This window comes from Clavelina lepadiformis, chromosome 8, assembly GCF_947623445.1.
Source record: "Clavelina lepadiformis chromosome 8, kaClaLepa1.1, whole genome shotgun sequence".
In the NCBI taxonomy this organism is placed as follows: Eukaryota; Metazoa; Chordata; class Ascidiacea; order Aplousobranchia; family Clavelinidae; genus Clavelina; species Clavelina lepadiformis.
In genome coordinates this window covers 1,846,204-1,873,578 of record NC_135247.1, presented here as the reverse complement: position 1 = coordinate 1,873,578, position 27,375 = coordinate 1,846,204, and the positions used below count along the sequence as shown (strand labels likewise).

General features: G+C 38.7%; 6 protein-coding genes across 7 annotated transcripts; 3 read left to right on the top strand and 3 right to left on the bottom strand.

Moving 5' to 3' along the window:
* Positions 1–701: 701 nt before the first annotated feature.
* On the top strand, positions 702–11,137 carry LOC143468874 (beta,beta-carotene 15,15'-dioxygenase-like). The gene is made up of 10 exons (XM_076966338.1): positions 702–1,046; positions 1,216–1,327; positions 1,529–1,666; positions 1,867–2,008; positions 2,429–2,573; positions 2,780–3,000; positions 3,170–3,439; positions 3,667–3,867; positions 3,945–4,059; positions 10,577–11,137. The coding sequence occupies exons 1-10, from the start codon at positions 953–955 to the stop codon at positions 10,720–10,722; spliced, it is 1,584 nt and encodes a 527-aa protein (XP_076822453.1). The 5' UTR covers positions 702–952; the 3' UTR covers positions 10,723–11,137.
* LOC143468879 (costars family protein v1g158749-like) lies at positions 4,460–5,787 on the bottom strand. Its single transcript, XM_076966343.1, has 2 exons — positions 5,607–5,787; positions 4,460–5,183 (listed from the first exon to the last, which is right to left on the bottom strand). The coding sequence occupies exons 1-2, from the start codon at positions 5,665–5,667 to the stop codon at positions 4,999–5,001; spliced, it is 246 nt and encodes an 81-aa protein (XP_076822458.1). The 5' UTR covers positions 5,668–5,787; the 3' UTR covers positions 4,460–4,998.
* Positions 6,482–8,695, bottom strand: LOC143468875 (uncharacterized). Of its 2 annotated transcripts, none has more exons than XM_076966340.1 (6): positions 8,209–8,695; positions 7,928–8,021; positions 7,602–7,794; positions 7,316–7,531; positions 7,121–7,209; positions 6,482–6,988 (listed from the first exon to the last, which is right to left on the bottom strand). In XM_076966340.1, the coding sequence occupies exons 1-6, from the start codon at positions 8,603–8,605 to the stop codon at positions 6,748–6,750; spliced, it is 1,230 nt and encodes a 409-aa protein (XP_076822455.1). In that variant the 5' UTR covers positions 8,606–8,695; the 3' UTR covers positions 6,482–6,747. The 2 variants fall into 2 exon arrangements, with proteins under 2 accessions (XP_076822455.1, XP_076822454.1); XM_076966339.1 differs by having other exon boundaries at positions 6,482–6,991; positions 8,209–8,694.
* Positions 11,138–11,219: 82 nt separating the features above from the next.
* On the top strand, positions 11,220–12,387 carry LOC143468878 (protein boule-like). Its single transcript, XM_076966342.1, has 3 exons — positions 11,220–11,456; positions 11,539–11,646; positions 12,246–12,387. The coding sequence occupies exons 1-3, from the start codon at positions 11,358–11,360 to the stop codon at positions 12,336–12,338; spliced, it is 300 nt and encodes a 99-aa protein (XP_076822457.1). The 5' UTR covers positions 11,220–11,357; the 3' UTR covers positions 12,339–12,387.
* Positions 12,388–12,394: 7 nt separating this feature from the next.
* On the bottom strand, positions 12,395–15,958 carry LOC143468877 (aquaporin-3-like). Its single transcript, XM_076966341.1, has 8 exons — positions 15,799–15,958; positions 14,969–15,087; positions 14,436–14,562; positions 14,175–14,312; positions 13,832–13,950; positions 13,598–13,712; positions 13,273–13,375; positions 12,395–13,143 (listed from the first exon to the last, which is right to left on the bottom strand). Exons 1-8 carry the CDS (start codon positions 15,818–15,820, stop codon positions 12,891–12,893), a joined length of 996 nt encoding a protein of 331 aa, XP_076822456.1. The 5' UTR covers positions 15,821–15,958; the 3' UTR covers positions 12,395–12,890.
* Positions 15,959–18,809: 2,851 nt separating this feature from the next.
* Positions 18,810–27,269, top strand: LOC143468288 (inositol polyphosphate multikinase-like). Its single transcript, XM_076965409.1, has 11 exons — positions 18,810–19,207; positions 19,349–19,489; positions 19,711–19,914; positions 20,050–20,222; positions 20,572–20,653; positions 20,885–20,990; positions 22,119–22,318; positions 22,552–22,692; positions 22,809–22,902; positions 24,177–24,323; positions 24,533–27,269. The coding sequence occupies exons 1-11, from the start codon at positions 19,132–19,134 to the stop codon at positions 24,639–24,641; spliced, it is 1,473 nt and encodes a 490-aa protein (XP_076821524.1). The 5' UTR covers positions 18,810–19,131; the 3' UTR covers positions 24,642–27,269.
* Positions 27,270–27,375: the final 106 nt, after the last annotated feature.

The window sequence follows — 27,375 nt, the reverse complement described above, 5'->3', positions numbered from 1 at the left end:
CACCGCAGGCTTTACATGGAGTCGTGCGTTTTACAGTGATTAAAAATCAGCCTCTTAATATACTGCTGACAAGATCTTCACGGATAAAATCACTTAAGCGTTGCAATGAATTCAAGTTTTGACTGCGAAAGGTTGTTTATATGTGCACCAGCAAGGAAAAAGTGTTTGTTTCTTTCCCAACTAATAATTGTATAGAGTGACTATTTCACCATACGTAGGTCACGCAGCCTGTTGTTAAAGATAACCGGCTAAGTTCGGAGTAAGACCACGCAAAAAGTCCGTTTTAGTAGTTTAAGGTTTCATTGGAGTTAGATTTAGATTAGAAGGTAGATTAAGGTTAGGTTTAGGTTACTATGTTATGACGTTATAACATTTAAGTTAGGTTATCACAAGAAGCTATGAAAAATAGCTTTAGACGCCCGTTTGTTTTCGGTGAAATAGTGGCACTCTAAACATTTTAACGTCGAAAACCAAACTGAAAAAAATAGAGCAGGCTGACATATGGAATTGTATAGGCAACATCTTAAAACCTGTCCAGCGAATAACTTATAGCATAGGCCGCTATACAATGCTTGTAAATGTAGGTCCACGCAAACTGTCTCTCTTCGGCGTACATTGGTAATCTGGTTGCGTTGGATTACGCATAAAAGTTTTGTACAGAGGGTTTCATGGCTTGCTAAAACAAATGAGATAGTTTCATGATTTCATTCCAATGTTACGCCCTTTGCAGCCTTCACAGTATACAGTATATTTACAGATGCTTGGTCATTGTATCCTAAAACTCTGATCAACTATTAGAGCTGGAATCATACTTCGCAGACTTGAGAACCACAAATTCAAAAAAGTTGAATATTTTTACTGAGTTCTTGTATACCTTTTTCTTGGCAAGTATCTTAATCGTCCATATTTTATTTTAACTAACAATTGGAGCGACTGTAGCTGCCAGGAAATAATGGAAAGCTCAGTTAAAAAGTTCCCGCATCTAACAACCTTAGAAGTAACAAAGGAGGTTGAAAACCCCGAACCAGTCACTGGTACAGTAACAGGTAAAAATTACCGATTGGGATTTCTAAAACTTGTAAAGCGTTTCTCGGTAATTAACATTAATCACATCACACTTCGCTTTTGAAGATTGAGCCAATAATAGGAAATTGCTTTGACGACAAATTAGCATCTAGTTTTGTAAAGCAGTAAGCTATTTTTATTTCTATGTAGGTGAAATCCCGCACTGGCTAAACGGAAGTTGGTTCCGGAATGGGCCTGGAATTCTGCACTTCAAGCAAGAAAGCGTGAAGCATTGGTTTGACGGGATGGCACTTTTGCGAAAGTACGTGCACTTGAACCATAGTTTGTGATGAACTGGGCTACTCGTCTAATGAAAAAAATTCAAGTCAATGAATGAAGTCTACCTATGTTTAACAACTGTAATAAATAATAATTGCACCAGTATTTGTATCGTATAAAGCACAAGCTGTAACAGTATTTGTCAGCAGTGTAGGCCTACGTAATGCGTGCTTTTGTTTTTCAGATTTCATTTTGAAAATGGCGTCGTCACTTACACAAGTCGGTTGCTGCACGGTGACAGCATGCAGAAGAACACAGCAGCTGGATGCGTGGTTGTGTCCGAGCTGTACACTTCTGCCAACAAGAATGGAATTTTTCGAAGGTAGTTAGATGTCTAATTTTGTTCAGCAATATTTGGATTCTCTCAAATGCTGCTTTTAAAAACGGCTAAAGTAACGTGAGATTACATTTTTAATATCATTTTTCTATGGGTGTTAATCTGGATTATCATGGCAAGTTAGAATTTTTTCGTTTTTTTAGAATTATTTCCTTAAAACTTTGATTTAAATCTTTTTATCTTAGACTAAAGAGTTTTTTGTCTTTGCCGGAACTGACCGACAACTGTCTCATAAATTTTCTTCCGCTTGGTGGCCACCTCTGCGCCATCACAGAGAGCAACTTTACCAGAAACATTGACCCTGTCACCTTGAAAACGAGAGAAAAAGTCAGTTTTTAAACTTTGTTATTGTTTTAAAGATCTGGTATTAAATTTCAAAAATGTTTGAATAGTTTATGTTACACCAAGGCAATGTTTTCGTCAGGCAACAATTCTAAGTTACATAAAACAAGCAAATGTTTAAAATTATAGACCTAAAACGAAAAATCCTAGTGTAGAGAAATTAAAAATAAACGTTAACCTTGGAATAGGCTACCATCCTATATCCTGCTTTTTAGTTTACTATATATCGCAAAAGTAGTGCACTTGGAAGCGCACTACTGTATGCTGAGCTGTGTATAGACTATAGACTGTAAAAAAAGTGAATTGATTGAACAATTCGTTTGAATTGCAAAAATAATATTGTAAAATTTCTTCATCATTCTTCAAAACAAATGTAGTAAATGTCCGTTAACCGTTTAATTTCAGGTGGATTTGGCGAAGCATCTTCCTATCAGTTTGATGTCCTCTCATCCTCTGGTGGATGCGGACGGATCAGTCTTCACATTCAGCACCTCCGTCGCCGGAACGACCCGGACCCGATACAATTTGATCAAGATCCTTCCATGTCAAGGTATTTTTGTTGCTATGATCTTCACGGTGTGCATTTGCATGATATGAATTTTGAAAGAAGGGATTAAGTTATAAAAAGAGTTTTGGTACTGGTAAGCTAGAGTCTACCGGGAAAACTTTTTCAGAAAAGGTTGACAGCAGACTTTACAAACGTTACGATGACGGATAACAACATCGCGGTTTTTGCTTCATTTATCCCTTTATCAGCTGACGTGCCGCTAGAAGAAGTTTTGAAGAGAGCAGTGGTGGTAGGAAGTATCGACTCAAAGTGGTTCTTGAGCCCGTCTTATTACCACAGCTTCGCCATGTCACAAAATTTCGCGATCTTCATTGAGATGCCGATGAAGATGAATATTCCCAAAATGGCCATTGCTCATCTTCGTCATATAAGCTACAGCGAATGCATAGATTGGCGTCCAGAGATCAAGGTGTGATAATCTATACTGCGAGTTTGTTGCGTTGTGTTACATTTATGTCCTTTATTCCTCAGCATGAAGCAACAAACTGCAGCTAACGGTAACAGGGCTGATTCCTGATTTCAAAACTCTACCGCTAGAGACGAATATATAATCAAGGTTCTTATCACACCTCATGCAGACCCGTATCCACCTTGTCGATAAAAGGACGGGAAAACGGTTTCCAGCTGTATTCGAAACCGACCCGTTGGTCGTCTATCACTACATCAACGCTTTCGAAGAGGACGGTCACGTGGTGTTGGATATGTGCTGCTACAAGGGCCAGGGATTTTACGAGAAGTTTTTGGTGGAGAATCTGGAGGAAGGTCCTCAAAATTACCGGAGCAAATTCGGCTCCGATGATAAGATTGTGCGAGCGACGAGATTCATTCTTCCTTTGACTGAGGACACGGTGAGTACGCTCTCGCATGAGCCGCCGAGAAGCTTTTCTCATCAAGTCTGCGAGTGATTTTTTTATTTTTTATTTCGAAAGAGTTCTTATGTTTGGACTCAGAGTTTTTTGTGCCGTGATAACAATTGAAACAGTTATTGGCTAGTTGCTTGTCGTATCGAAATTGCCTGAACTTTTTTACTACCTTTAGTAGCCAGTTTTTAACACAAACTTGGTTTCGTCTATAGAGCTTGTGTGATAAAGAAAACCTTGTGCGGCTCTCGTACACCAATTGCGCCGCAAAAGTGGTGAAGTTTGGCGAGATATTTTGCTCCGGCGAACTGCTTGTGTCCGGAACCGAAAACCCGACAATCAACAACAAATACCTGGGCAGAAAGTACAAGTACTTCTACTCGTCGGGTGGTCTTAGTCTTCCACCTGGAGAAATGGTATCGGATGCTTTTTCATACAATTAGACTTTCTTGTACCGCACATCATTTAATGACGTCATAGTTTTAATTTTCAGCTGACCAAAATCGACGTGGAGAAGAAACGTCGCATCCACACATGGAAAGAAAAAGGATGTTGGACTTCGGAAGCTTTGTTCCTCCAACGTCCAGGAGCCGTGTCTGAAGACGACGGTGAGTGATTTTACAGATGTAGGCTACGATGAACGCGAATTCATATCAGCGATGGCGGAAACTTTTTCAAAGTGAGTGATAGGCCAAGTGGGCCGACATGCAGAGTTTTTTTGTAAGTCTACCAATTTTTAACACGTTTTGCTTTTGAGAAAAAGCCATTACAAGAGAGAGAGGCCTGACCCCTCTCAGATCTACGATTTATGTCCTATACTGTTTTTGCTTAACATACAAGCGGAAAGTAACGCAAAATATAACTGACGGAAAGCACGCCCTGTTGCACAAAATCTTGAAAATATCTCAAGTTTTTATCACCCGTTACTTGGCCTTATAACAGCGAAACAGGCGTTTACACAAATTGGAAATACTTTCTACAGATTGGTCTATAGAGAACAAACTGGAGTGAGACTTGGGGTAAATTTTTATTACTTTAATTGAATGTGTCTATCGAGGTTACACTTTGCACTAATTTCTACATGATCTTCTAAAGCAATTGCTTGCGCTCTGCATTGCAAACAGACCACATTACAAGTATAGGCAGCCTGATAAGCTACATAGTTTGTGGTAATAAACAATAACGCATCAAGTGCTAACAAAAAGATTGGAAGCTGGTTAAAAACTGCATCTGAACATCTACGAATTTAAAACAAATAACAATTTGTTCCTAAGAATAATAAAAGTATACATTCACACGATAAATTCAGATTTTTTGTCCGCTGGAATGTAAGCAAAAATGGTGACGCCATAGGAATGGGAAACTAGGAGAAAGATATATCGCGTAAATATTGCAGTTTGCAGCTGATTATAATTGACAAAAACGTTTTACAACGGCAAAAGCTTTTTCCGAGGAAAGATAAACTTGACTCCATTTCGTGCTACTAACTGTAATTACAAAGTTGAGAATACAAAGTTCGGAGTTTAGTATCAAAGGTGTTGGCTTCATCAGTCTCTCAGAAGAATGATGTCAACGTTATCGTGGACTCCTTGAAGCAGTAATTCTCCCTCAAAGGCCACAATCTTCTTTCGCTTTGCAGCACGCAGCGTACCAACCAGCGCCTCGAATATGTTAGCGCATCTGTCGTCTTGGAAGAGCACGCCGAACTTCACAACGTAGCGGTTTTCAGCATCTTTAATATACAAGTCGATATCATAACGGGAATCCTGGGTTAATCAAAAGCACTTTGTCGGTAAAGCAACATGTTGCTGGTCAATTGTAATGGCATTTGCATTTTGGCCTACTGTTCTGTATTCATACAAACGACGACGGTAAGACCAACCAGAAACCTATTCTTTATCTTTCACACGTTCTTAGGTTGATTCAACCCACGAACAGTAAAATTCATGTTGACCAAACCCAGAACAACTCAACCAACATTTGTGGGCTAAATAGTCCTTGGGATGAATCGTCTTGGGTTAAATCAACTGATCATCTTATAATACATACTATAAGTATTTTAGGTATTCTACTGACATAAGTAGGTTCTGACAAAACTTTTTCAAAGTAACAGTATTTTCTTTCTTTTTAAGTTAATTTAACGGAAACACAGTACTTGGCGTCCCCAAGCGCTTCATTTCCTGTACCAGCAACTCGACTTCATGATTTACGTTCATCTTTGACGTATTTCCACTTAGCTTGTAGCACAGTAAAATTGAAAACTTGTAGAATATGTTGAATCAGGTTACGCTATGATTAGTGGTTACGGTACCCTGCAGGCTTATTCAGTAAACTGATAACATAAGTATCGAATATTAAACTAGAAACGTGACAGTTGCAAGCACATCTCACAAAAGTTTTGTTTTTCTGTAGTCTTGTCATAAAGTATATATTTATAAGTTTGCGATTTACATCGTTAACCCTGGTAACTGGCACCACACGATAAACAGTTAAAACTAAACTCATATCTGACATTTACTCAGAGAAAAAACTGTAAATTAAACCCAACTTGCTCTGCGCTATCTTTTCCTTTTTGTTGACTCGTTCGCCGGCTGCGTCACACACTGGCACGCTTGAGTGATTTTTTTCCGCCCGCGGCATTGCGTCATCTCCTTATTCGGCCTGTGTGCTGGCAAAATATGGCCCGACTGAGCTATGGTATCGCAATACTTATTCTCGAACTAAGAAGTATCTTTGCACAAATTAAACACGGGAATAATTTCTCACCGCTCAAACACCATTCAAAAAGGTTATTTGGCAACATTTTGCAATGAACTCGATACATTATTTTATTGCGGTTTTAGTTTTGTTGTGATTGTTTTTAGATGTAGCATTCATTGATACTTTTTAAACTACTTCGAATTTGCAATATGTTGGTATTTTTGCATTACTGTTTTCCGTTAGAAAGGCCAAAGCTCAAAAAACTGACAAATCTGCCTTAAATATATGATGTTTACTGTTGCACTAATGTCTGAACATGGGGCTTCCCCATATGATACATGTCATTTTATTAGCTAGTGATTACAGAAAGTTTTAAATACATTTGAGAGATTTCATTTATGTAGGACATCAAGAATCAAACCAGGGATACATTTATCGCAAAACAGACTTATCATGAATGTTTAGCAATATGGATAGAACAATAAAGCTTATAAATAATAAAAACTACCGGTGATAAATTTTAATAATATGCGCTGAACTACGACAGTTTGGCAAAGCATCTCTTTGAATCTCTGTAAGCTGTTATGGAGTAATGTTCAGAGGTTAGTAAAGAACGTCGGCTCCAACCCGTCGCCAGCCGCGGACGGAGAAGTTGTTTTGGCCGTGGATGCAGGCGCGGTTGGCGGCAGATGTACGTGAAAATGCTCGACCGTTGGTTTTTTCCTGGACATTTGAGAGAGCGATTTGCTAGGGCTGACAGTACACTGCAGTGACCCCACTGATGATCTTTTGCTTTTCCGCGGCGAAATAACGTACGACTTCGGGTTGAAAATTATCCTGCTTTAATACACAGGATAAACTGTGAAGTTCGGCAAATGGACGCCAACTTATCTAACAACCCGTGTATAGCCTCATATCTTGATAAGCAACCAATTCTTGGTGAACTATTCAAAGTCAAAATAAACTAACCTGGTTTCATTGTTTAAGTCGAAGTCTGCAGGCACTTGGTAGCTGTGGTTGTTTGGCAAAGTAAAACCGATTGCGTTTCGGCGGTTCTCCTATGTAAAGTCAGAAATACTGTACTTCAATAGGCAATCGCGTATTCTTGATATTTCATATTTAAAGAACCTCCGTGCTATAACTATAACGTCAACCTGCGCTAACCAAAAGTCTGGCTATTCTGGAGTTCCGCAATCTGCACTTTTCTGCCCCTATGGCGTATAATTGATCTCTTCGCTGTGTAGCCATCTCGAGCTGGCTCTGAATTTTCCGGATACCTATTTCGTGTCTCTTCTTATCCAGATCAATCATTTGTTTTGCTCGAAGCGTGTACTTCCCAACTACAGTTTTGTAATGGGCCATCTTTTCCGCTATTTTCTCCTTTATCGTTAAACAAAACAAAAGGTCGTTTTCATTTAAACCGAGAACTGTGGCAGTTTAAAGAAGTTACCTTTCTCCTTTCTTCAGCCTTTTTTAATTTTTTATCCAACGCTTCCGCTGTTTGTTGTTTACTCTTTCTGAGCGATGCCAGACACCGAGATGCTGCTGACGTATCTTTCTGCACACAAGGCTGCTTTTCACCGTACTTTTGCTTATGCACGCTCTTGTTATGCACTTCGAAGGACAGGCCATCTTTGGCCACCCTTTAAGTAAATGTTCCTTGCCTTCGATTGTCGTACTTAACTAATGCGTATGCTATCGTTGCTAATGTTTCATGGCTGTCTCTCAACAGTATGTGTACATACTCGTAGTATACCCGTACACGGGTAGGCTAACCTTATATTTGCGACGCTTCCTGATTCTTGCAGTCGCTTTAGTTCTTTCACTCCTTTGTCCTCAATTTTTACTCCAACAACAGTGAGATCAATTCCTATTTCCTCAAAACAAACACCACAGTTATTAATAGCCCTCAGACTATATAGCCTACTACGGTTATATACAGTAGGCCTATACCAGTAACAAACTTCAATTGGTAGTTAGCCAATAGGCCTAAAAGGCACCGTAATTAGTTGCTAACTACTGGTGTGCAGTGGCCTTTAAACGTACCGTCACATTACCTTTTGATTTTATCGTGCTCTCATCGTCTTCAGATTGGCCTTGTGACGTACCATTTTCCATTTCTTTTGGCATGTCCTTGATATCTTTCCATTGATAAGGGTCTTCGTATTTTATTGCTTGCTCCTTCTGTCTTTCTTCATCAGTAAGGCAGTCATCTAAATCACCGGGATCACATTTACAGCGCAGATTTGAACAGCAATGTGGTATTCCTGAACCACTTTCGGCATTGCTGTTGCTATGACGTTTTGAACTTCTTCGTTTGCACGTATGTTCGCTATTTATACTACATCCTTTCAGATTTTTATGAGAAGTCAGTCTTTCAAGAATCGCAGAATCAATGGGCTCCAGATGTGTGGGAATTTTCCTTCGCTTTAGGTGGTTGCTGCGATGCTCCATTGCGCTTATAAGTAATCGCTAATCAGCCTACGCCTCGTCAGCCGGAACTATTTTGCAAACAATTGGATATCGTGTCCGTAGCTTTATTTCCTAAATGCAGTACTGTAATAGCTGAAGTGCAATGAAGTTTCAAATTGCACTCCAATTATGACGACACAAGCGTAAACAATTCCTTTTAAAATCTGATTATTACGTTGAACCAACTACGCAAATAAGCAGGGATTGCTGAAAAAGCAATTCATTTCTGGACCATAACTTCACTTATCTTTATCCACTGTTTGAAAATTGACCAGCTGTTGAAAAATCACAAAAAAACTAACACGTTCAACGATCAATTTAGGACTTTCTATTATAAATGCATGCTGGTTTCATCAGGAGTCAAAGTGTCAGACATAGCGAGATTCGAGAACCTAAAAAACGCAAATTCGTAATAATGTGGTATTTTTGCCGAAATCCACTCACAAGTCACAAGATATCTCTTTGTAGCTCAAGCCGTAGACTTTATTCAGTGTTTTCTCTTGTAGTGGAGATTTTTAAGTTTTTGACAAAAAAGCTTCATATGTGTCTTACAGATGTTTCTTAAACAAATGGGGGTAAATTAGACCAAAAGTATAATTTTGGCTTCAAGGTGTATAAGCGTGCAAAATCCTGTCTTAAAATTAATTTAAGTAATAAATGGATGTCAGTATAATGACCGCTGTGAGACCTTTCCAGCCTCCAAGCAAAAGAAAATTATATTCAAAGAATCTATTATACAGCCCCCTTTCAAAATCTTGTACGCTCAAGGGCGACATGTTGCCGACAAATAAAAAAATTGGCAAGTTCCAAGTTCCAACAGCTACTGAACAGCCGTTTGCTGCCTGCTGACTTACGAGTATAGCTGTGCTACCGATTTTGCATCCTGACGTTTCATATTGAAAACAATATTTTCTGTGGGCCTTCATTCAAAAAATATTTACCGCAAAGATTATTCTTATGTGTTTTCCATTGCCCCAAAACTGGCGTTAGTGTACCGCTGATTTGTTACCGGTTGAAAGCAACGCGACGAATCGACGATGGTTCACAAACTTGGCTGGCGCTATTTCTGTATGAACAATCATATTCAATATACACATAATATTTTCATTGTAGCACACAGGTAAAATTCTACATTTTAATTCTTTATTTTGCCCAAGACGCATTTTCTTGCCCTGTGGGTCCTCCAAACCTGTGCGCTCAAGAGCTCTGGCCGGTTTCACGCTCAGCATCATCTTGAAGTATTGCAATTATAAAAAAAAGTTTAAATTTTGGGCCTCTTGTATAAGACGCATTGGATTATTCACTGCATTGTCCGCGTGTCCTCTCAAAATATACAGTGTGGTCTGATGACAAACGAATGAGGAATAAGGAAACCATTGTCTAGTTTCAAACACTGCGTCTCCTGTCTACTAACCAGGGTTGCCAGATCCCAGTCATCAAATAAAGCCAAGATGACAATAAAAAAGAGCCAAAAAGAGCCAAATAATTTTACTAACCACAAAATTACAATTCAACCCTAGATAATGGGTTTAAAAGCAAGAAATAATGAATTCCGAAGCCAAAATATACACCTAACACTATAGAGTCAACTGTACATCATCTTTAACACTATATTCTCAACATCTGTAAAACCTATATTAAAATCAAAAAACCAAATTGTTGTAAAGTTTGTTATGATAGGTTTGAAAATATTAATTGGCTACTAAAGAAATAACCAACAAGAATATTATAAGTAATAAGATAATTATATATTTCACACTTCCTAAATTAGGGATTATTATTTATGCAATTAAATTCAATTTTCATTAAAAGAGCCAAAAAACGCCAAAGAGCCAAAGCAAAATTTTGGGAGCCAAACAGTAATAAAAAGAGCCAATTTCGAAGAATTTGGCGTCAAAAGAGCCAATATGGCAACCCTGCTACTAACTAAACAATAATATTTTCTGTACGCAGGCTTGCTAATTTCATCTGTAACTTGTGAGGAAGGCAACCCGTTCATTCTGATCCTGAACGCCATGACTTTCGAGCAAATTGCCCGGGTACACTTTGACACTAATATTCCCCCTGATATACACGGCATATTTATTCCAGGCGCCTAACTGGTGTTGTGAATTTAATTGTTATTTTGTTCTGTGTTTGATTATGAAATCTGTCTGTGTTTAGTACTCCTTTTAACAATTTAACTGTTGTGTTGTTTTGTGCGTGTTTCGGAGTCAGACCCCAAACGTCTGCTTTGTTGTATCGAGTTGCTATTTGCTTATTTTGAGTTATATATTATTTGGTCTCTTCTGTAGGTGACATGTTTTATAAGTTTGTTTAAGCTTAGATAAAGCCAGGTGTTATGATGCGCTTCAGCTGGTTAAGAAAACCATTTATTTACTTTCATAGTAAACCCGCTTATGATTAATTAAATATTTTAAACTTAATTGGCAACCAAGGGAAAACAGTTATTGCTATTGCATTTTCCAATCGGGTTTGCTACATCTTATTCTTTCGATCAGAGCTTATGTATATCGAATGTGCAATACAATATTTATGTGTCAGTGATGTCCATTGCACAAGTTTTATCGGTGAGTTCAACTCAAGGTCAGGAGTTAAGAAAAAATTCGAAATGTTGGAGTCGGTCCAACGCGGGTTAAATCAGATTCTGGTAAACACCTGCGGTGAGCAGATAATCGTCAGACTGCTGTCGAGGTTGAGCTTGCTTTTGTACAGAGATAAATCCATTTGAATTATGGCAATGCCGCAAAAGACAGATGCGATTCCGTGTAGGATTTTTGTTGGCGGAATTGACCGTTACACTACAGAGGACGAACTCTACAACCTTTTCCAGGTAGGTTGAACGTTGAGATTTATAAGAAAACTTACTGATATTATTTTACAAATTTATGGTATATTGTAATCTTTTGACGCAGAGATGTGGTCAGATTGTAACAATCAACGTAATTCGTGATGCAGTTGGGCCATATGCGTTTATCACCTTTGTCGAAGAAGAAACAGCTAAAGTGGTGCTGTCACAGCGAGTAAGTGGCATGCTTTTATTTGTTCCCAAAAATACGATACAAAAAGCGATACCTAGTTGGCTAATATGTTAATAATTATGCCGCAACGTGGAAATAAATTGTAGTCTAGTATACAAGTGCACAACCCCAGGATGCCTTTGTATACTAGACCCCAGCTACTCAAAGTGTGACGTCATCCGGTTGTTCACTTTTATACTAGGCCCACAAATTGATTATCACATGCGATGGAGTTAGAGTAAAATTAATTTATTTCGAAAACGCTTTTTTCTTTTAAATCGACCAGAAATCAACCATTATATTCATGCAATTTAAATCCTTTGCGTTAAAATTTGCTGATCGAGTAACCGCTAAACGGAACGGACGATGCCACTAATTTGGGTTCATCGTGCGGTCAACTAGCCGCGTATCTTCAGGTTATTTCGAGTTCAAATAAGCTTTTGTAAACCTGGCGACTGATTAATTAAGTTGGCTACGATGTACAATATATACGGATATATTGTAGCTGAAAAGAGCATATAATAATACAGCTGGTATAAATCGCAGCAAAATTGCAATCGATTTTGAAGTATTGTAAACATTGCTGACTATTTTTGTTTTAGTATTCGTTTTACATTCGTGGAAAGAAACTACGACTGTCCTCGGCGTACTTGAGCAACAAACCTAGACCAAGCTACCGGTACATTTCATTATGAATTTTAAGTGTCACATTGCTTGCAGATTCTCGTGTTTTATACAATAAACAAGCAAAAACAAAACACAAATACTGTATTGAAACCATACTGGAAGCATATCTCAAGTTATGGTTAAGGGCGAATCAGTTATAGCTTTGTTTTGATTCACAATTGATATAGTTTGATTCAAAGTAATAAGGTTTTAATGAAAAGTCTGATAGAAAATATAAAAGGCTGTTGTATGGAGTTAAGTCTGAAGGGCTGTAGATGCCTTATACATTGCTTATAAGACGGGCTTGTACTATGTAGCCTACTATAGACGATTTTCGGTTGAAAGTGCATTTCATTCCGTCCTAAATTGTGAGTTATAGCCAAAGTTTACCAAAGTATAAAAGAATTCCAGCTTTACTACAAAAATGTTGAAGGTAGACGTTGCGCAATCAACAAAAAGTTGATGTGAGATCCGCTTCTAATGAAAGCGATTGCTAGAATTACTTTCGACTGAGGCTGACATTGTAGCAGAAAATATTCATTAATAAATTCCTTTCACGGGATGACGGTGGCGGGTTATAGTTAAAACTTTGTGAGACTATTTGAATGGTGAAGCTTTTCCTTTTCGTTGAAATTTTGGTCGGCGAACTTGCTGCATTCACCAATTTCTTCCTTTTCTCTCTCTGCGAGGCTGCCGATACTTGTTTCTCTCACCTGCTGTCCTGGTTCTGTTAGGTGTACGCCGACCACCAGTTTGTACACTGTGGAACCTAGCAGTCCCCCCAAAATAGGTCCGACTATTGGAATCCAGAACCAGTACATACCTTCGGGTTCACTGCAATTGAAGTATAACTTTTATCAAAAACATCGGGGTATTTATTTATACAATTATTGTACGATGTACAACTTGTCTCAAAACTAACATCCGCAACTTTTATTAAAACTCATCTTAAGTAAAACTTACGTGAAGACACCACTGCCCCATCCAGCTATCGACGTAAACAATCTGGGTCCCAAGTCACGTGCTGGGTTAATGGCGTAACCGCAATTTACCCCAAATGAGAGTCCTGTAGAAGTTTAAAAAAGGGCGATTTTTGTCTCAAATAGTCAATTTAACCGAGTCAGCATATTACAATCATGTGTGGCTGATATTCGGCTAAGATGAAAGAGGTGGAATTTATATGAAGTCATCTTTGACATAATCACACCATAATTTTGCATTTTCCGAGCAACCACAAAAAGCATTGTATGCTACATTTATAATTAATGCTTCAAAGCAAAATACTCACCAATCGTAAAAACCAAGAAACCAATTATCAAAGGCTGCAAGCCGCTGACTAGGTCGTTATTTCTTTTGTCGGTGACAGCGAAAATGATTCCCACCAACAATGCAGTCCCGAATATCTTTGTAAACATATAATTAACAGAGTTAGAAACCCACAATGCACCGTGTACTGCATATATCAGAGCAAAGGGGTTTACTAGGATACACAATAACACATCTTTGATGGCTTTATACTTACTTGGTCCCAGAGTCCGCTTGTAAGTGAAAGATAGGATTGCGGGTAGGTTGCAAAAATGCCGGCTGTGCCATTTGGTCCTAATATTTGTCGAACTCCTCCGTCGAACGCATACAAGGCGTCTACATGCATTCAATATAAAAGCAATTTTACATTATATGAAAGCTCTTTGACAGGGTGATCGGTCATTTCAACCAACAGACGAATAAATCCGGGGCGTTTTAACTCATCAACCCACAGACGTTGGCCCTGGGTAGAATCGACCGGGAACTGTTTGTAGGCTACCTTTTTCGATCATAACAAAGCTTAATTGTTATTCAAGCCGGAATATACACGTGTTGGGTACCGTGGTAAATCGAATACACTGCAGCGCCAGACAGAAACCCTCCGAGAACCTGCGCGAAAATGTAGCAGGGCAATTTGTAGAGTGGCAACTCGCCGTAAGCAGAAAAGGCGATGGACACGGCTGGATTAATATGGGCCCCTGCGACACAAAGGTAAAGAAGAACATGTTACTTTACATTCCTTCTGGGCCCTCTTGTTCTGACGACAGGCCCAGAAGACTTCTAGCGACAGACTTTGCACAAAAAGTGAAGTAACAGCATACCTGAAACGCGACCAGAGACGTAAACGGCCATTGTCACACCGAGGCCAAACGCCCAATTTATGGAAATGTATGTCCCGTTCGCTTGCCGGCTGAGAACGCTTTGGGCGACCGACCCATTTCCAAAAACCTGTGATTGTTTGAGCTTGATTATGGGAGTTCAGTTTTCGTCAGGAAAGTAAACAGGAAAGGATAAATTGATATGGAGGTGAATCGTCTCGGTGTTTTAAAATTAGGCTACAAACGTGCTCTTTTCTTTTGCAAAACCGACGCAAAATACTGCATTAGATTTACGAAGCATCATACAGTATACTGTAAAGTGATATCAAGAAACCTGACTACAGGAACCACCTATATATACAATGATCGACCTAAGACTGTGATAAAGAAGAGGTTAATTGCCAAGCAAATATACTTGTGGTTGCGTCTCGCTATGGTCGTGCTGAAATTTAAAGCCTTCTTCCAGTAATCAACGTCGATGTTGTTAAAGTACATGGGGCCTGTTAAGCTACCATAAGGTTGGACATGCTACTTGCCATTAAAATGAATGTTCCAAGACATTCTGAAAGCATTTCTCTGACGAGAACGTTCTTTATTCTAAAGAAAGATGACAGCCTGTCCGTTACCAGCTTTCGACGGTTGCGGTCAATGCCACCTGCAATAAAACATTAATATGAAAGAACATAACGCAAAACCAATGATTCATATGCAAGTATAATTTACGCATTTTGATCGCGCTTCAGACATATTAGTTTATGATCATCCATAAATGGAACCTATTTGGACGAATATTACAACATTATGGTCTCGTTGAAAAAAATCGCTGTAAAAATATAAGAAGTAGCAAAAAAAGAATACAAAAAATTCCAGTTGAAGTAAGTTCCTGGAAGAAAATCATGCATCCTAATCTTGTAACGGCCTAGAGCCCTAGACAAATGGTTCTCAAACTGTGTGCCACGGCACAATACTTCGCTCGTGCTGTGAGAGCTTTCCGGGTGTGTAGTTAGGATTTTGGAAAGTGTTCCCAAATATTTACGTTTGGAAATATACGACCACTATACAAAACGGTCGCAGTAACATATGTCACGTACGTGAGTGCTTTAGTTCCCAGGTCAAGCTTGTACAGCCATGCTAGGCGTATGCTGCTATAGTATAGCACAAGCGATGAAATGCATCTACAACTACGTACTGTTACGGTGCAACCTATTTTATGGTACGATTCGTGTCCTTCTGACATCAAAGTTGGTTATAAGTTGTTCAAAGCAATATTAACTGATGCACAGTTTGTAGCGCATTTTCGAATTAGTTACAATATTAAAGACAAAGACAACTATCACAAATCTTGTAAATCGCAAACTTTCTTTACCTTTTCTTGATGTAGAAACCATACTGTAGGCTATCAATGTCGCTAAAACAACTGTGTTTCAAAATTATTTGCAGAACTTAGCAGTTATCACATACCTATCTAACCTATATCTTTGACTCTGAAAGTAGCAGACAATAAAACCCAAAAACCGTACTCCAATATCTTGCACTCCGTTAATTTACCACTACCGTCTCGCATGGGTAATCATGCATGCAACAAAGGATATCGTTAAAATTTAATCACTTAGGCCTACCCGTGAAGCACTTTTTATTATGAGATGCAGCAAACATTACCGAGCCAAACATTGTTTGCTAACTTCCCATGCTAATGACAAATGGTACCACTCCCTACTCGTAGCGCGCTTGCTTGTAAAAAGCCTGCTGCTTGTCTGTTAGAATGCCGCCGTGAATTGTTCCCAGACGATATTCTGTAAACAAAACTCTACTTATGGGCTGGGCACTAATTGTCAAACCTTGCATTACCCAGGCTTGGCGTGAAAGACTAGCACGGCTCACAGCCGCCTCTGTTTTACAGCCTTTGAGATGTTAGAGTTAGACCAACATGATCCATGATAGCCTACATTTCAGAATGTCATGTAGATGACGTTATATAGGCCTAAGTTTTTTCCACAAGAATATTGGTTAACATAAGCGGGCGCTCCGGAGCGGAATGCAAAAAAATAGAATGTGTTAGTATTAGTGTTCGACTGATTTAATTCGTTAAAAGAAGATTGTATTCACTAAAAAACTCATTCTATCCTACCGTAAAAAGTTTTTCACAGATGAGAAATCTGCAACCTAGTAAAAATCTTGTTGATTTTAAAACGTCAAGACAGGCATTGATTTTGGTTTACACTCTTATTATTATATTTTGGTCATTTTGATAAAGGGTTTTCAAGCAACCACCCTAAGTAATTAATTCATTTACACCAGAATAATGTAAAGCTATAATCTATTATTTCTAATATGAAGTAGCCTATAATCTATAGGCTGGTAAACCTAATATAAATCTTAATGTATATTATTTGAAGATCAACACCAATGTTTTCTCAAATAGACTCATGTAGTGATGTAATGACTCGAGTCACATTTTTCAATGATTCGACTTGAATCGAATAAAATGTCCAAAATGGGTCAACAGGTTTAACACAACTCATACTGGGACGTCCGAAAAAATTTTCAAGTTAAAGGACTGACTTGACGAATATTCATGTTTATAGCAAAAACTACTCGTCAAGAGAACTTGAACAATCTTGCTTGTTTCATCAAGTATAAGGTTGCAAACCAAGCTCCTCGTAAAGTACAGAAGAATTTTCTTGTTTTTTAGACCTTGCAGGACGAGCAACTGAAAAAATTAATAAAGTTATATTTTCCAACGTCGCAAGACATTTTCTTGTTGTGATTCCGCAAACGTTTATGTGCATGTTGTCTAATTATGGTACTTTAAGAAGAAAATTGACTCTGGGATTTCCAGTGTTGGTAAATTTGACAATGATTATAAGAAACCTCTTTTCATGTATTGATTTCTAACACTTTCAATTTCGTATTGGTAGGCCTAGATTTGACATTTTCATTTCTTACTCAGAAGTCAGAACGGTGATTGAACTTGTTGCCAATCGCGCTGGGCAATCAGCTTTCCGGAAAGCAGTTTGTATCTCAATGAAATATTTTTTTGCGGCGGGCACCGGAAAACGAAAGTTGCAGTAAAATCATACATTGAAATTAGTCACACTCCAAATGCTGCAGACAAAGAACCCAATTAAATGCCATGAAATTGAAACCAAATGACTAATAAGAGTAAGCGACTAAGCGGGTACCCAATGTCCCTATCCTTTGGTATTAAAATCGGTTAATGTACCCTAAATTTGAACCCAATTCAGCAACACATGCTCTAATCTTTTTTAAGCTGTATTTTCTTTTTGATCTTAAACTTGGTGTCTAGTTTTAGCCTACATCTTATAAGCATTTAGTTTATGGACAAAAATATGAAATACACTTGAGAGCCATAAAAGAAACTCATGGTAAAAAAATTTTAAATTTATTGAGTAAAGATAATAAAATTATGTCCACTAACTTTTGTAAAATAAGACCGTAAGATGATCAGCCAGCTTTTGCGCCGTTTACAGTTTGCGCTTATTTTTCTGTGGGCAGTTGGACACCGCCCTATGGTAATCGTTCCGCTTCAGATAAACCTTGTTTGTTTAAGTTATTAAGTCAACAACGCCGGCTGTTGGTTGCTGTGAATCTCGCTACTACAGGCGAACGAGGGCGTGGATTGACTACGTGAGCTCAAGACAATTTGTCGTTGCAGCATCACAAGCTAGCCCAGCTTTTGAAAGCAGATATCGGATGATCGAAAAGTTCAGCTTTTGATTTTGAGCTGGAAGAAGCATGTAACGCTTGTTATCGACTAGGGTACCGGTAGTTTTGCGTCATGCACTGAACTAAACCACCGCCTTTATAGGCATAGTTAAATAGAGATAGCCTAGCTTTAAAGGCTAAATACAAGCTGACAGGCCATAGTGGAAAGCCGCCCGCCGAACTTTCTTATCTTCGCGCTGGTTAATAATAAATCAACAAACAAAAGCTGGTTGTTTGAACGCCAAGTTCGGTGTTGCACGTTGATGAATCTTGTGCGTCTAGGTTCCACTATGGTTAGTAGTTATGTGTAATAGTTGCAACTTGCAATAGTTGACAAAGCGAATTGAGTTAAGGCTAGTTGATGAGTTATATTATATGTCATATCATAGAACACACATAGGAAATCAAATGTGCTTTTTTTTGTTTGCAAAAATTCAGATAATTTTTTGCATATTGTAAAAATTACCGTGGTATGATAATCTTTATCTTCACACTGGGGAAAGTTTTTGCACGACTTAAACTCAACGAAGATTTCACATAACTCACTCACGAGCTCACGATAATGAGCTTGCTTTTGTGAAAGTTTTGATGCACACACGTTTTATTCGGTTTTCTTTGTTTAGTGCAAAAGTGCACAACCACAGGATGCATTTGTATGGCCTACTAGACCTCGGCTACTTATATTGTGTCGTCATTTGGTTGTGCACTTTTGCACTAGACCCAGGTTTCTGATTTTTATATTGTGTTGCTCAAATTTGGAATTGTTGATCAAGACTACTGAACAGGAGTAAATGTTGTTAGTGCTTTGCTCAAGGACTTAACGATGGTAGCATAACTTGGGATTGAACCCAGGTCGCGTTTTTATGGGCCAGGCACCCTAAGCGCCACCGAGTCAACCTCTTATAGTTATTGTGAACAGGTTTGTAGCTTAACAACCTGGCTTAATCTGAGCACATTTCTTGCGATTTGTGTGATGTCAGAAACATTGTCTGCTGCTGCATCGATAGAGGAGAAGATTGTTGCGGAAAAAGATGACATTCCTGGCAAAGGTATCACTTCACTACATGAAAGCTCATAGCGTTTAGTTTGTTGGAAGCACCGCCTCTTAATTCATAATTGGTTTGTGGTTCAGTTACTTGGGAATCAAACTTTTGAGTTAAAATTGCTTTGTTCTTTTTTACATCCTTTAGTAGCGAATCGAAAAACTCTCTCCGGTGGACCTGATGGCATCATATCTCAGTCTGCTACCCCTCCGATTCTGCCTCGAGGCTGCCGTCCACTAAGTCACCAGGTCGCAGGTCATAGATATGGACAGGGACGCTTGGGAATAGGTAATGCAAATGTGTTTTATTTTTGCACTTTAGATGTCACAGTTTGATATTTGACATTTCACATGTTTTTATTTTACTTATCAATATAACAGATTTTACTTTTTCGTTGCAAAAGCTTCCATGAATGCGAAAATTGCTTATTTTCATTAAATGAGTTTTTTTCTTGCTTGTAAAATATGTTTAATTTTAAGTTATTTCACTCAATATCTCTCATTTTGCAGGAATGCTACAATACATGGATGGCTCAATTTTGAAACCAGTACAGCCGCCGCCTAGGGGGGAGAGAGAAGTTAGGTTTTATAGAGAGTTGTTTGATCCCAATTGTGAAGACCCCGTTTTTCTCACACTTCGTCCGTTTTTGCCAAAACTTCTTGGGATTTGGACGCCCCCAGTTCCTGCTGAAAATCCCACCGGTGCACCTGCTTGTACGTAACTCCACCACTTGTTATCAATCATAAACTGAAAATTTTTGCTGCAGCGTATTTTTAACTATGACTGTGTTGTAATGACTTTACTTTCGTTCCTTGTGTTATGACTAGTTTTTTTTTTTTTTTTTTAAGACTCTTACTTGAAATTGGAGGACGCTTGTCGACGTTTTAGAAATCCCTCCATTTTGGATATCAAAATCGGTCGTGTTGCTCATGACCCTCATGCTGATGAAAAGAAACGAACGGCAATGACTGCAAGATATCCGCCTTTATCCGAAATTGGATTTCAACTTTTGGGCATGAGGGTAAATAACTTCTTTGTCTTATTAAAATTTTTTACCTTGATCTATTGGTTGCAATTAGTGTAAATATGGCTGATTTAGGTGTTGTGAAGCATGTTCACTTACACAGCAATAATACCACCAGAATGTCATTAGACCTTACCTTCAATGGTATGCATTGTGTATGTGCCCAGAGCAATGTGTGTAACTTTATCTCGTGATATTTCACATCATGTTTCTCTACTTGTTTGGTACATGTGTGATGTGCTTGATGCTATTGATTTACCAATGTTGTCTACCTATTGGCCCACACACAGTAAATTTTTCAAGCTGTTTGTGAAGTGAACAGTTCCATTACTGTAATATTTTGTAGATTGCCGGTCCATCTCCCAACGAAGCTGTTTTTTATGGCAAGGATTATGGCAGAACCTTAACCAAGGACAAAATCATAGAAGGTATGGATAAACAATAGCATACAAATATTCGCAAAAACTTGCTGCATGCAAGCACAACATTTTAAGCACTTGTTTCCTAACTTTTTTCTTCCATAAAGTCAGTGATGGTTTCTCATGTATCATCATTGCACAACATTTCAAGTGCACACTTCCATACGTTTTTGCATTTTCTTGTAGTTTGTCTGAAGAAATAGTTGATAGTTTCAAACTCAAATCATTTTTAACCCTCAGGTCTCAATCTTTACTTGTCGGGGAACCTCGCGTGGAAGAAGTACATAGTTAAGGCATTCATACAGCGTTTGGAGATAATTCTCAGTTGGTTTGAGTCCCAAGAAAGGTTTGTTGAATGTCATCGTTACCTCCTGTGCTTGATAAGATTAAACTGAAAAACATGTTATGAGATAAATAGCTTTCCAGCAAACTTACGTCGTTGTCATGAACAAATTTGAACCAATAATACACATAACCTGAATAGGCTATTTGCTGGACAAATATGCTTAGCCAATTACTATATTACGGCTGGAGTAAACACGTTAATGATAGCCTACTACTCTTAATGTATGACATACAAGTTGATTATACTACACTTGATACATGACGGCTTGGTAAAACAGAGTAAAGCACCACTGCTTACAAATCCACATTATATGTGCTCCGAAGCCACACGTGACAGAGGATTATGTCGTTTGAAATATTGAACCAAGGCAAACAACATGTTAAAATCTTTTGTTTGTCGTCTACCCATTGGTTAGTGTTAGTGCATGATATCCTGCTCCGAAGCTGACAATAAGTTTTGAAGAGTTTTTGTGTTTGTCTTAATTTTCTTTGTTGGATATAAACTGAATTAGTTTACCAGTTGACAGCTTATCAATGAAAAAGGCTTAAGCACATTCTTTATAAATGATCAAGTTTGTACTGGTGGCTTGCTCTATTCATGAGTGGTTTTGCACAGCCTTCTCGTTAATATAAATAAATTATGCATTATCTATTATTATCTGGCCACTCCTTAAAAAATTCCCTTCAGCTGCAATTACAAGAGTTCTGGACTGGTTTCACACCAGTTTGTTCATCTAGAAAAGTGACTCTGTTTATTAATTATACACAACAATGTTGTTAAAGGTTTGAGGCTTCCTTTGTGCGGTGAGTTGATTGGCTTAATCGTCCATTAATGGCGTGTCGCATTTATCGTGTAATCTTTCAGAGCATTAATTTTTCTTATTTTGAAGTACTTCCATCACATAAACCTGGGTTTCATTTGTCTTGTGAGCATTGGGCATATTCCAACTGTGTAATTAAGCCATCAGATAGTGTTGACCTTGTGATGGAAATTTTTCTATGGCCTTTGATTTGATTAATAATTAAATTATCACTATGGCATAATGCATATGGCCATGAGTAAATAATCTTGCACTTAATCAGAAATTTCTTTGTGGTTTAAAAGTTAAAAATAATCTTCCACATAAAGGTTCCAGTTCTATTCCTCTTCTCTTCTTTTGATCTACGAGGGAGAATTTCTGGACGGATCTTCCGATTCTGATGAAGAGTTCATCCACAAATACCGCCAACTCAGAATCCCATCAATGCCCAACGATACATATCTGGCGACAGTAAGAAAATTTCTCAGTAAGACCTTAGAGGAAGAGCTCAACGACAGAACAGACACCAGTAAGTGGGAATCTGACTGAAACTGTTCCAATTATGGGACTGTGGTGGCAGCAGTTGTGCTGGGCAAGCTTGAGAGTTGTTATTCAGGAAGTCTGTTAATCTTTTTCTACGCCCTCCGCAAACAATGATCTGTTTTAAGTCTTAATTCATAGCTTACCGCGACTGTTTACATTAGGTGGTTGCGCTTTTAAATATTAAGTCATAGATTTGATTCACGGATCGTTTTTAAACAGAAAATGAAGTTAATGAAAATGAAAGCTCAAAGCTGAAACCAACAACAACAGGACTTCCTGGATGTACAGCCAATGTTCAAAATACAGATAAAACGCAAATGGAAGCCGCCACAAATCAGGACAAATCTTCCAAAAGTACTGGTAGGTTGTTCAATTAGCCCGAATACCGATGTACTGAATGGAAAATGGTAATCTCGATTTAACGTCATATCTCTGCTTGCTATGTCCATATCATGTGACACAATGTAATGAAATAGGGCTCCAAGACAAAGGCACTATGGGCGTTGTCAGGTCCGGACACCAAGGAGATGATTTTGCGGTTCCAGGCGTTACAAGCGGCCGCGAATCTGGGTATGTTTTGGCAACACCAGATAATAACTGACATACTTTTTAATGTACTGTATATCTTACCAAGAGTTGCCAGGCTGCATAGTTACAGCGTTGTCGTTTTAATTAACAATTTTTTGACTTTGCGATTCTTCTTTGTCGCCAATAACACCTGACAAATGGGGATTCAATCTCAAACAATTACAATGGACGACTACTGTTTGCCATTCATTCCCTTGAAAAGAAATCAAAGCACCACCCACCACAAACCATTGTCCTAGCCGTGGTTCTCTTGTCACAGGCGGGTTTATAGTTTGCTATTCTCGAGCGTGATATGAAGCCTTTGTTCGGAAATAGTTGAACCAGCAGCGATCTTGAGATAAAAGTGACCGATTGCAAACCCTGGCATAAACCTGCCTTGGCATTACCTGGTGGTGGTTGCCACCAGTAGTTCACCGCTGCAGCATATCCGTTACATGTATCTGTTCCAGCGCTAGTACTTGTAAAATTGAAGTAGGCTGCTGCCTTTTGCCCACTGTCGGTTTCATTGGTCTCGTATTGATTGGCCAGAGCGCAATTGATGATCGTTCTACGCAACTGGCTCACGCGCAAAGAATCAAGAGGTCACAATAGTCTATGTTTGAGCTGATGACATTGTAATCATTCCTACCACAGAAAGCCCTCCATTCAAAACTCGTGTTGCCGGTTGCAAAATGTTTACAAGGAACTAGCTAATACTATTTATCAGCAGGAAGCATGCAACTTAATGGTCATTTTCTCATGTCATGTCACGCTTCAAATCTTACCGAGCTGATAGGTCTGCTTTCCGATATGCGACCATGTAAATGAGCAGAAGATTAAGAACAGAGAGTATTTGAAGTGTGTACGACGGCTTCTGAAAAAGCACTTTGGTAATTCATTTACTTTTGAGACCCGTGGTCCGTCTAACGCCTAGTTGCGTCATAAAACGGATCCATTTGCGTGTTTTACGACCCATTTAGAAATTTTGTTCAACATGTGTGATCAGCATTATTGTTACAACACCGCCGAAGTTGCTTCGAAACCGAAAACGTTTTTTGGGGGCAAACAGCAGTCTTAAGTAATTATAGTGAGCTAAGATATTCGGAAAACGAAAACTTGCCAAAAGTTTTAGGACTGCGCGTTAGCTGTTAACCGCACATTGAAGTTCTCGCATTTTGGGAGTGCAGTTACGTCTGCAAAAGTGTCCACTGCATTTGAGTGGACGTAAACCCCATGCAACTGGCCCACTAACTAACCATTCCGTTTTTAACTTGCAGATATTCAAGCGAAGCCGAATCGAAGCTTTCCACTCGTAGGGCGCTCGACAATAATAGAGATTTTGTGACGTCATTAAATCGCAGAATACAGGAATCGGCGTACGATTATCAGAAATATCGTTTTCCGCCCGATATCGTCGATATACGGTGAGTATTCAACAACAAGCTTTGCACGTTTTGCGAACTAAGTATCCGAAAGCAGCATAGCATTATGTGGGCGGAGGCTAAAATACGGATTTATTTGGAACAAAGATTCTGAGGACTAGCGGAGAAAATCCGCTTTCACCCATGCCCCAGTTGAAACGAAACGCGCTTAAAGTGAAACCTGAAACGTAATCACCTTTCTTTTCTTTCAGAATGATCGATTTTACCCACGTCTACGAGGAGCCGAAATCGGACGACAACTACATCTACGGACTCCGAAACCTTCTGTGTTATCTCCGGCAAGTTTTGAAAACCCTCTGATCACTGCCATGCGTTTTATTGCAATGTACCAGACGATTGACGTAATGGTTGATGACGTCGTGAGCCGAGTGCTTCACTGTTTTGTCAATTCTAGGTCGAAAGTTTTGACATTCCGTTCTGTGAAGCACTTTCTATGTCGAGCCTTATAAGATTAGTGCTAACCTTTTTCGTTTCAAGTCTATTGCGGTCTTAGCGCAGCAGCGCCTGAAAGATTTTTATCGATGAAGTCATGATGGCAATTGAGTTTCGTTTCGGCAAACAACTTAACCTTTGTACGTCATACTTAGCGATGTCTTTTTAAATTTTTGCCAGGTTTAATGTGGGTTAGTTTTTTCGTTGTTAAAGCGCTTTTAAGGTTTCCAATCGCTCGCATTAAATTTCAGTTGTCTCAAAAATGTTCTCAAAAATCGGTTTCGATTGTTAATGTTGTTGTGATCCCTACACTCTGTTGCTTCACCACGCACGTGCTAATTGACAGTGACGTCAGAATCACAGGATCTTTCGTCATGAATTGAATTGCGCCATCACGTCCAAATAAGCCGACCCACAGCGTTACCGCAACGCGCTATAAACAAAGAAGCAGGTTATACGTCACGATTGGAAAGTAAAGTTTTGCTGACCCGATAACTGCCTCGTCTGTTGCAAGTAACCGCTTAATTATTTTGTGTCGTTGAGATAAAGCGCCTTATGTTTGCACTCAGATCACCTTCTACTCGCTACAACCGCCTTTAAGTTGTGAAATCTCGCGATAGATTTAGATTGAGTTGCCTGAATTTATTTTATCGGCTGATCGCATCGATTAATAATTCCAGTTTTTTTTTGAACTTTACAGGACCACGTTAAAATCTTTTTTCTACAACCGTCGAAAATGCAAAGCGGTCATTAGTTTTGATGGCTCGGCTTAATATCGCAAGACTTGCGCTCAAATTCCTCTGCGACCGCATCATCGAACTTTATGACGTAAATTTTTTTCATACACTTATGAGCAAGGCGCTAAGCTGCTGATTGGATAATTTGAATTTTCTGATATGACGCGTTTATTCATACGCCAACAGAATAATGCCACGCTTTTGATACGCAAAGCTATGAAGTGATTTATACACTGGTCATGGTTGAAAAGGTGACTAATACGGTGTGCTGTGCAACTTGTCTATCTGGTGCAAAACTCATTCTTCCACAAGTCGTGCGCTCTTTCCGGCTAAAACCAATTCCCCGGCGTTTACATTTGTGCTCAAAACCTTCGCAGTTTACACAAAACTGATTTTGCCGGAATTGGTTCGTTTTAACACTGTCTTAGTCTTGCAAACCTGACAAATACACTCACTTAAAAAGACAGTAGTTAAATTCGTTTATTCTAGCAATCCTCGTCCAAATTATTCTGTTTTCGTTTAAAAATTTCGTAGTGTTTAGTAATTTGATTTCTCTGCATCCACGTAAAGGTGTTTCACATAACAAAATATTGCTTCCAAACGGCCATTAACCAATGCAGTTGTGATCTATGCTAGTCCGGAATCGTTACCGCCATAATCGTCAAAACCGGTGTTTTGCGTTTAAAAATGAGTAGAAATTTCATATGATCTGTAGGTTTAAAAGCGACTATATCTTGTTTTGCAAATAATTCTTGGTTTTAAAAGTCTTCGCAAGTCAAATAATTTTATCCGCTAGACGGAGCAGCCGGTCCTTCTTTTTTCGATGGCCTTTTAATTGAAATCTTTGACTATTCTTCAAACTTATTCGAAACAAACGTAGAAATTAAGTAACGCTATAGATTATCTTTATACGAATATATTGCTATTTTACATCGTTATAGACTTACATACAGTGGTTGTTATCTTTTTTGGAGATCGCTTTTCATTCGAGGTAAAAATCGAATTGCGGTTTTAAAAATGCGATACAGTCAAACAGAATTAATGTAACTGTGAGGATGCCCGCGCGCTACGTTACAAAGGTTTCAAAACGAAAAGATGCTGAATCTTTGAGAAACTTTTAACCATTCCAACGCCCCTCACTTCTTCACAACGATAACTTTGCAATTTTGTGTATTGCATCCGCACTGTATTGCCGTTTCGCGTGCCCGTAGCTCACAGCGTAGTTTGGCTGTAAACCTTTGAAGATTGAACCCCGTTTATTGCACTTATCATGGTTCTATGTCTCATATCTTTCTGTGTTGAGTATTTTGACTACGGCTGATATTGTGTTGTAAGTTGTGATCCATTTGATGTTTTACCCGAGTCATTGAGAATTTGCCGATTTGTGTCGTTTTTCTGACTTTTCTGTGTGGAAATTTAGTCGAAATCGGCGTGTTCATTTTCTCAGAGTTTTATGCAAGTAATGAACGTATCTTGAACGCACCGGCAGGTCATGGAAATTATCAAATAATTTGTTCACGTGAGTATCAACACTTTGAAAATGTCGCCGTTTTCTTTGCATAGGTGCGAGCCAGATAACCGCTAAACAGCAGATTTTTTTGTCAAGTTCTTTTCAATGCCGATTTTAATGGTATGTGCTATTTTAACGTTGATATAATTTTTCGCCCGGTACCGGCTTTACATGTCTGTAATTGCTTACATCCTTTATTTCTTGCGGCTCAATTCCATGTCGCAAAATAGAAAGAGGTTGAAAATCTCGCACTGATTTCTGCAATTATTGGCGCGATACGCCCTAGCCATAGATACTACATAGGCCTCCTACATGCTACAGACATTTCTAGAATTATGACAGCGTCTTGTAGCTT

Coding starts and splice junctions, on each gene's coding strand:
- LOC143468878 (XM_076966342.1), top strand. CDS start 11,358: ATGGCAATGCCGCAAAAGACAGATGCGATTCCGTGTAGGATTTTTGTT. Junction 11,457..11,538: donor AACTCTACAACCTTTTCCAG/GTAGGTTGAACG, acceptor CTTTTGACGCAG/AGATGTGGTCAGATTGTAAC. Junction 11,647..12,245: donor AAGTGGTGCTGTCACAGCGA/GTAAGTGGCATG, acceptor TTTTTGTTTTAG/TATTCGTTTTACATTCGTGG.
- LOC143468875 (XM_076966339.1), bottom strand. CDS start 8,605: ATGGAGCATCGCAGCAACCACCTAAAGCGAAGGAAAATTCCCACACAT. Junction 7,795..7,927: donor GGAAGCGTCGCAAATATAAG/GTTAGCCTACCC, acceptor ATTTACTTAAAG/GGTGGCCAAAGATGGCCTGT. Junction 7,210..7,315: donor CCAGAATAGCCAGACTTTTG/GTTAGCGCAGGT, acceptor GACTTTACATAG/GAGAACCGCCGAAACGCAAT.
- LOC143468874 (XM_076966338.1), top strand. CDS start 953: ATGGAAAGCTCAGTTAAAAAGTTCCCGCATCTAACAACCTTAGAAGTA. Junction 1,047..1,215: donor AGTCACTGGTACAGTAACAG/GTAAAAATTACC, acceptor ATTTCTATGTAG/GTGAAATCCCGCACTGGCTA. Junction 1,328..1,528: donor GGGATGGCACTTTTGCGAAA/GTACGTGCACTT, acceptor TTTGTTTTTCAG/ATTTCATTTTGAAAATGGCG.
- LOC143468877 (XM_076966341.1), bottom strand. CDS start 15,820: ATGGTTTCTACATCAAGAAAAG. Junction 14,313..14,435: donor CGTCTCTGGTCGCGTTTCAG/GTATGCTGTTAC, acceptor TTTGTGTCGCAG/GGGCCCATATTAATCCAGCC. Junction 13,951..14,174: donor AGTGTATTCGATTTACCACG/GTACCCAACACG, acceptor GAATGCATGTAG/ACGCCTTGTATGCGTTCGAC.
- LOC143468288 (XM_076965409.1), top strand. CDS start 19,132: ATGTCAGAAACATTGTCTGCTGCTGCATCGATAGAGGAGAAGATTGTT. Junction 19,490..19,710: donor ACAGGGACGCTTGGGAATAG/GTAATGCAAATG, acceptor CTCATTTTGCAG/GAATGCTACAATACATGGAT. Junction 22,903..24,176: donor ACAAGCGGCCGCGAATCTGG/GTATGTTTTGGC, acceptor TTTAACTTGCAG/ATATTCAAGCGAAGCCGAAT.
- LOC143468879 (XM_076966343.1), bottom strand. CDS start 5,667: ATGAACGTAAATCATGAAGTCGAGTTGCTGGTACAGGAAATGAAGCGC. Junction 5,184..5,606: donor GAAGCGCTTGGGGACGCCAA/GTACTGTGTTTC, acceptor TGTATATTAAAG/ATGCTGAAAACCGCTACGTT.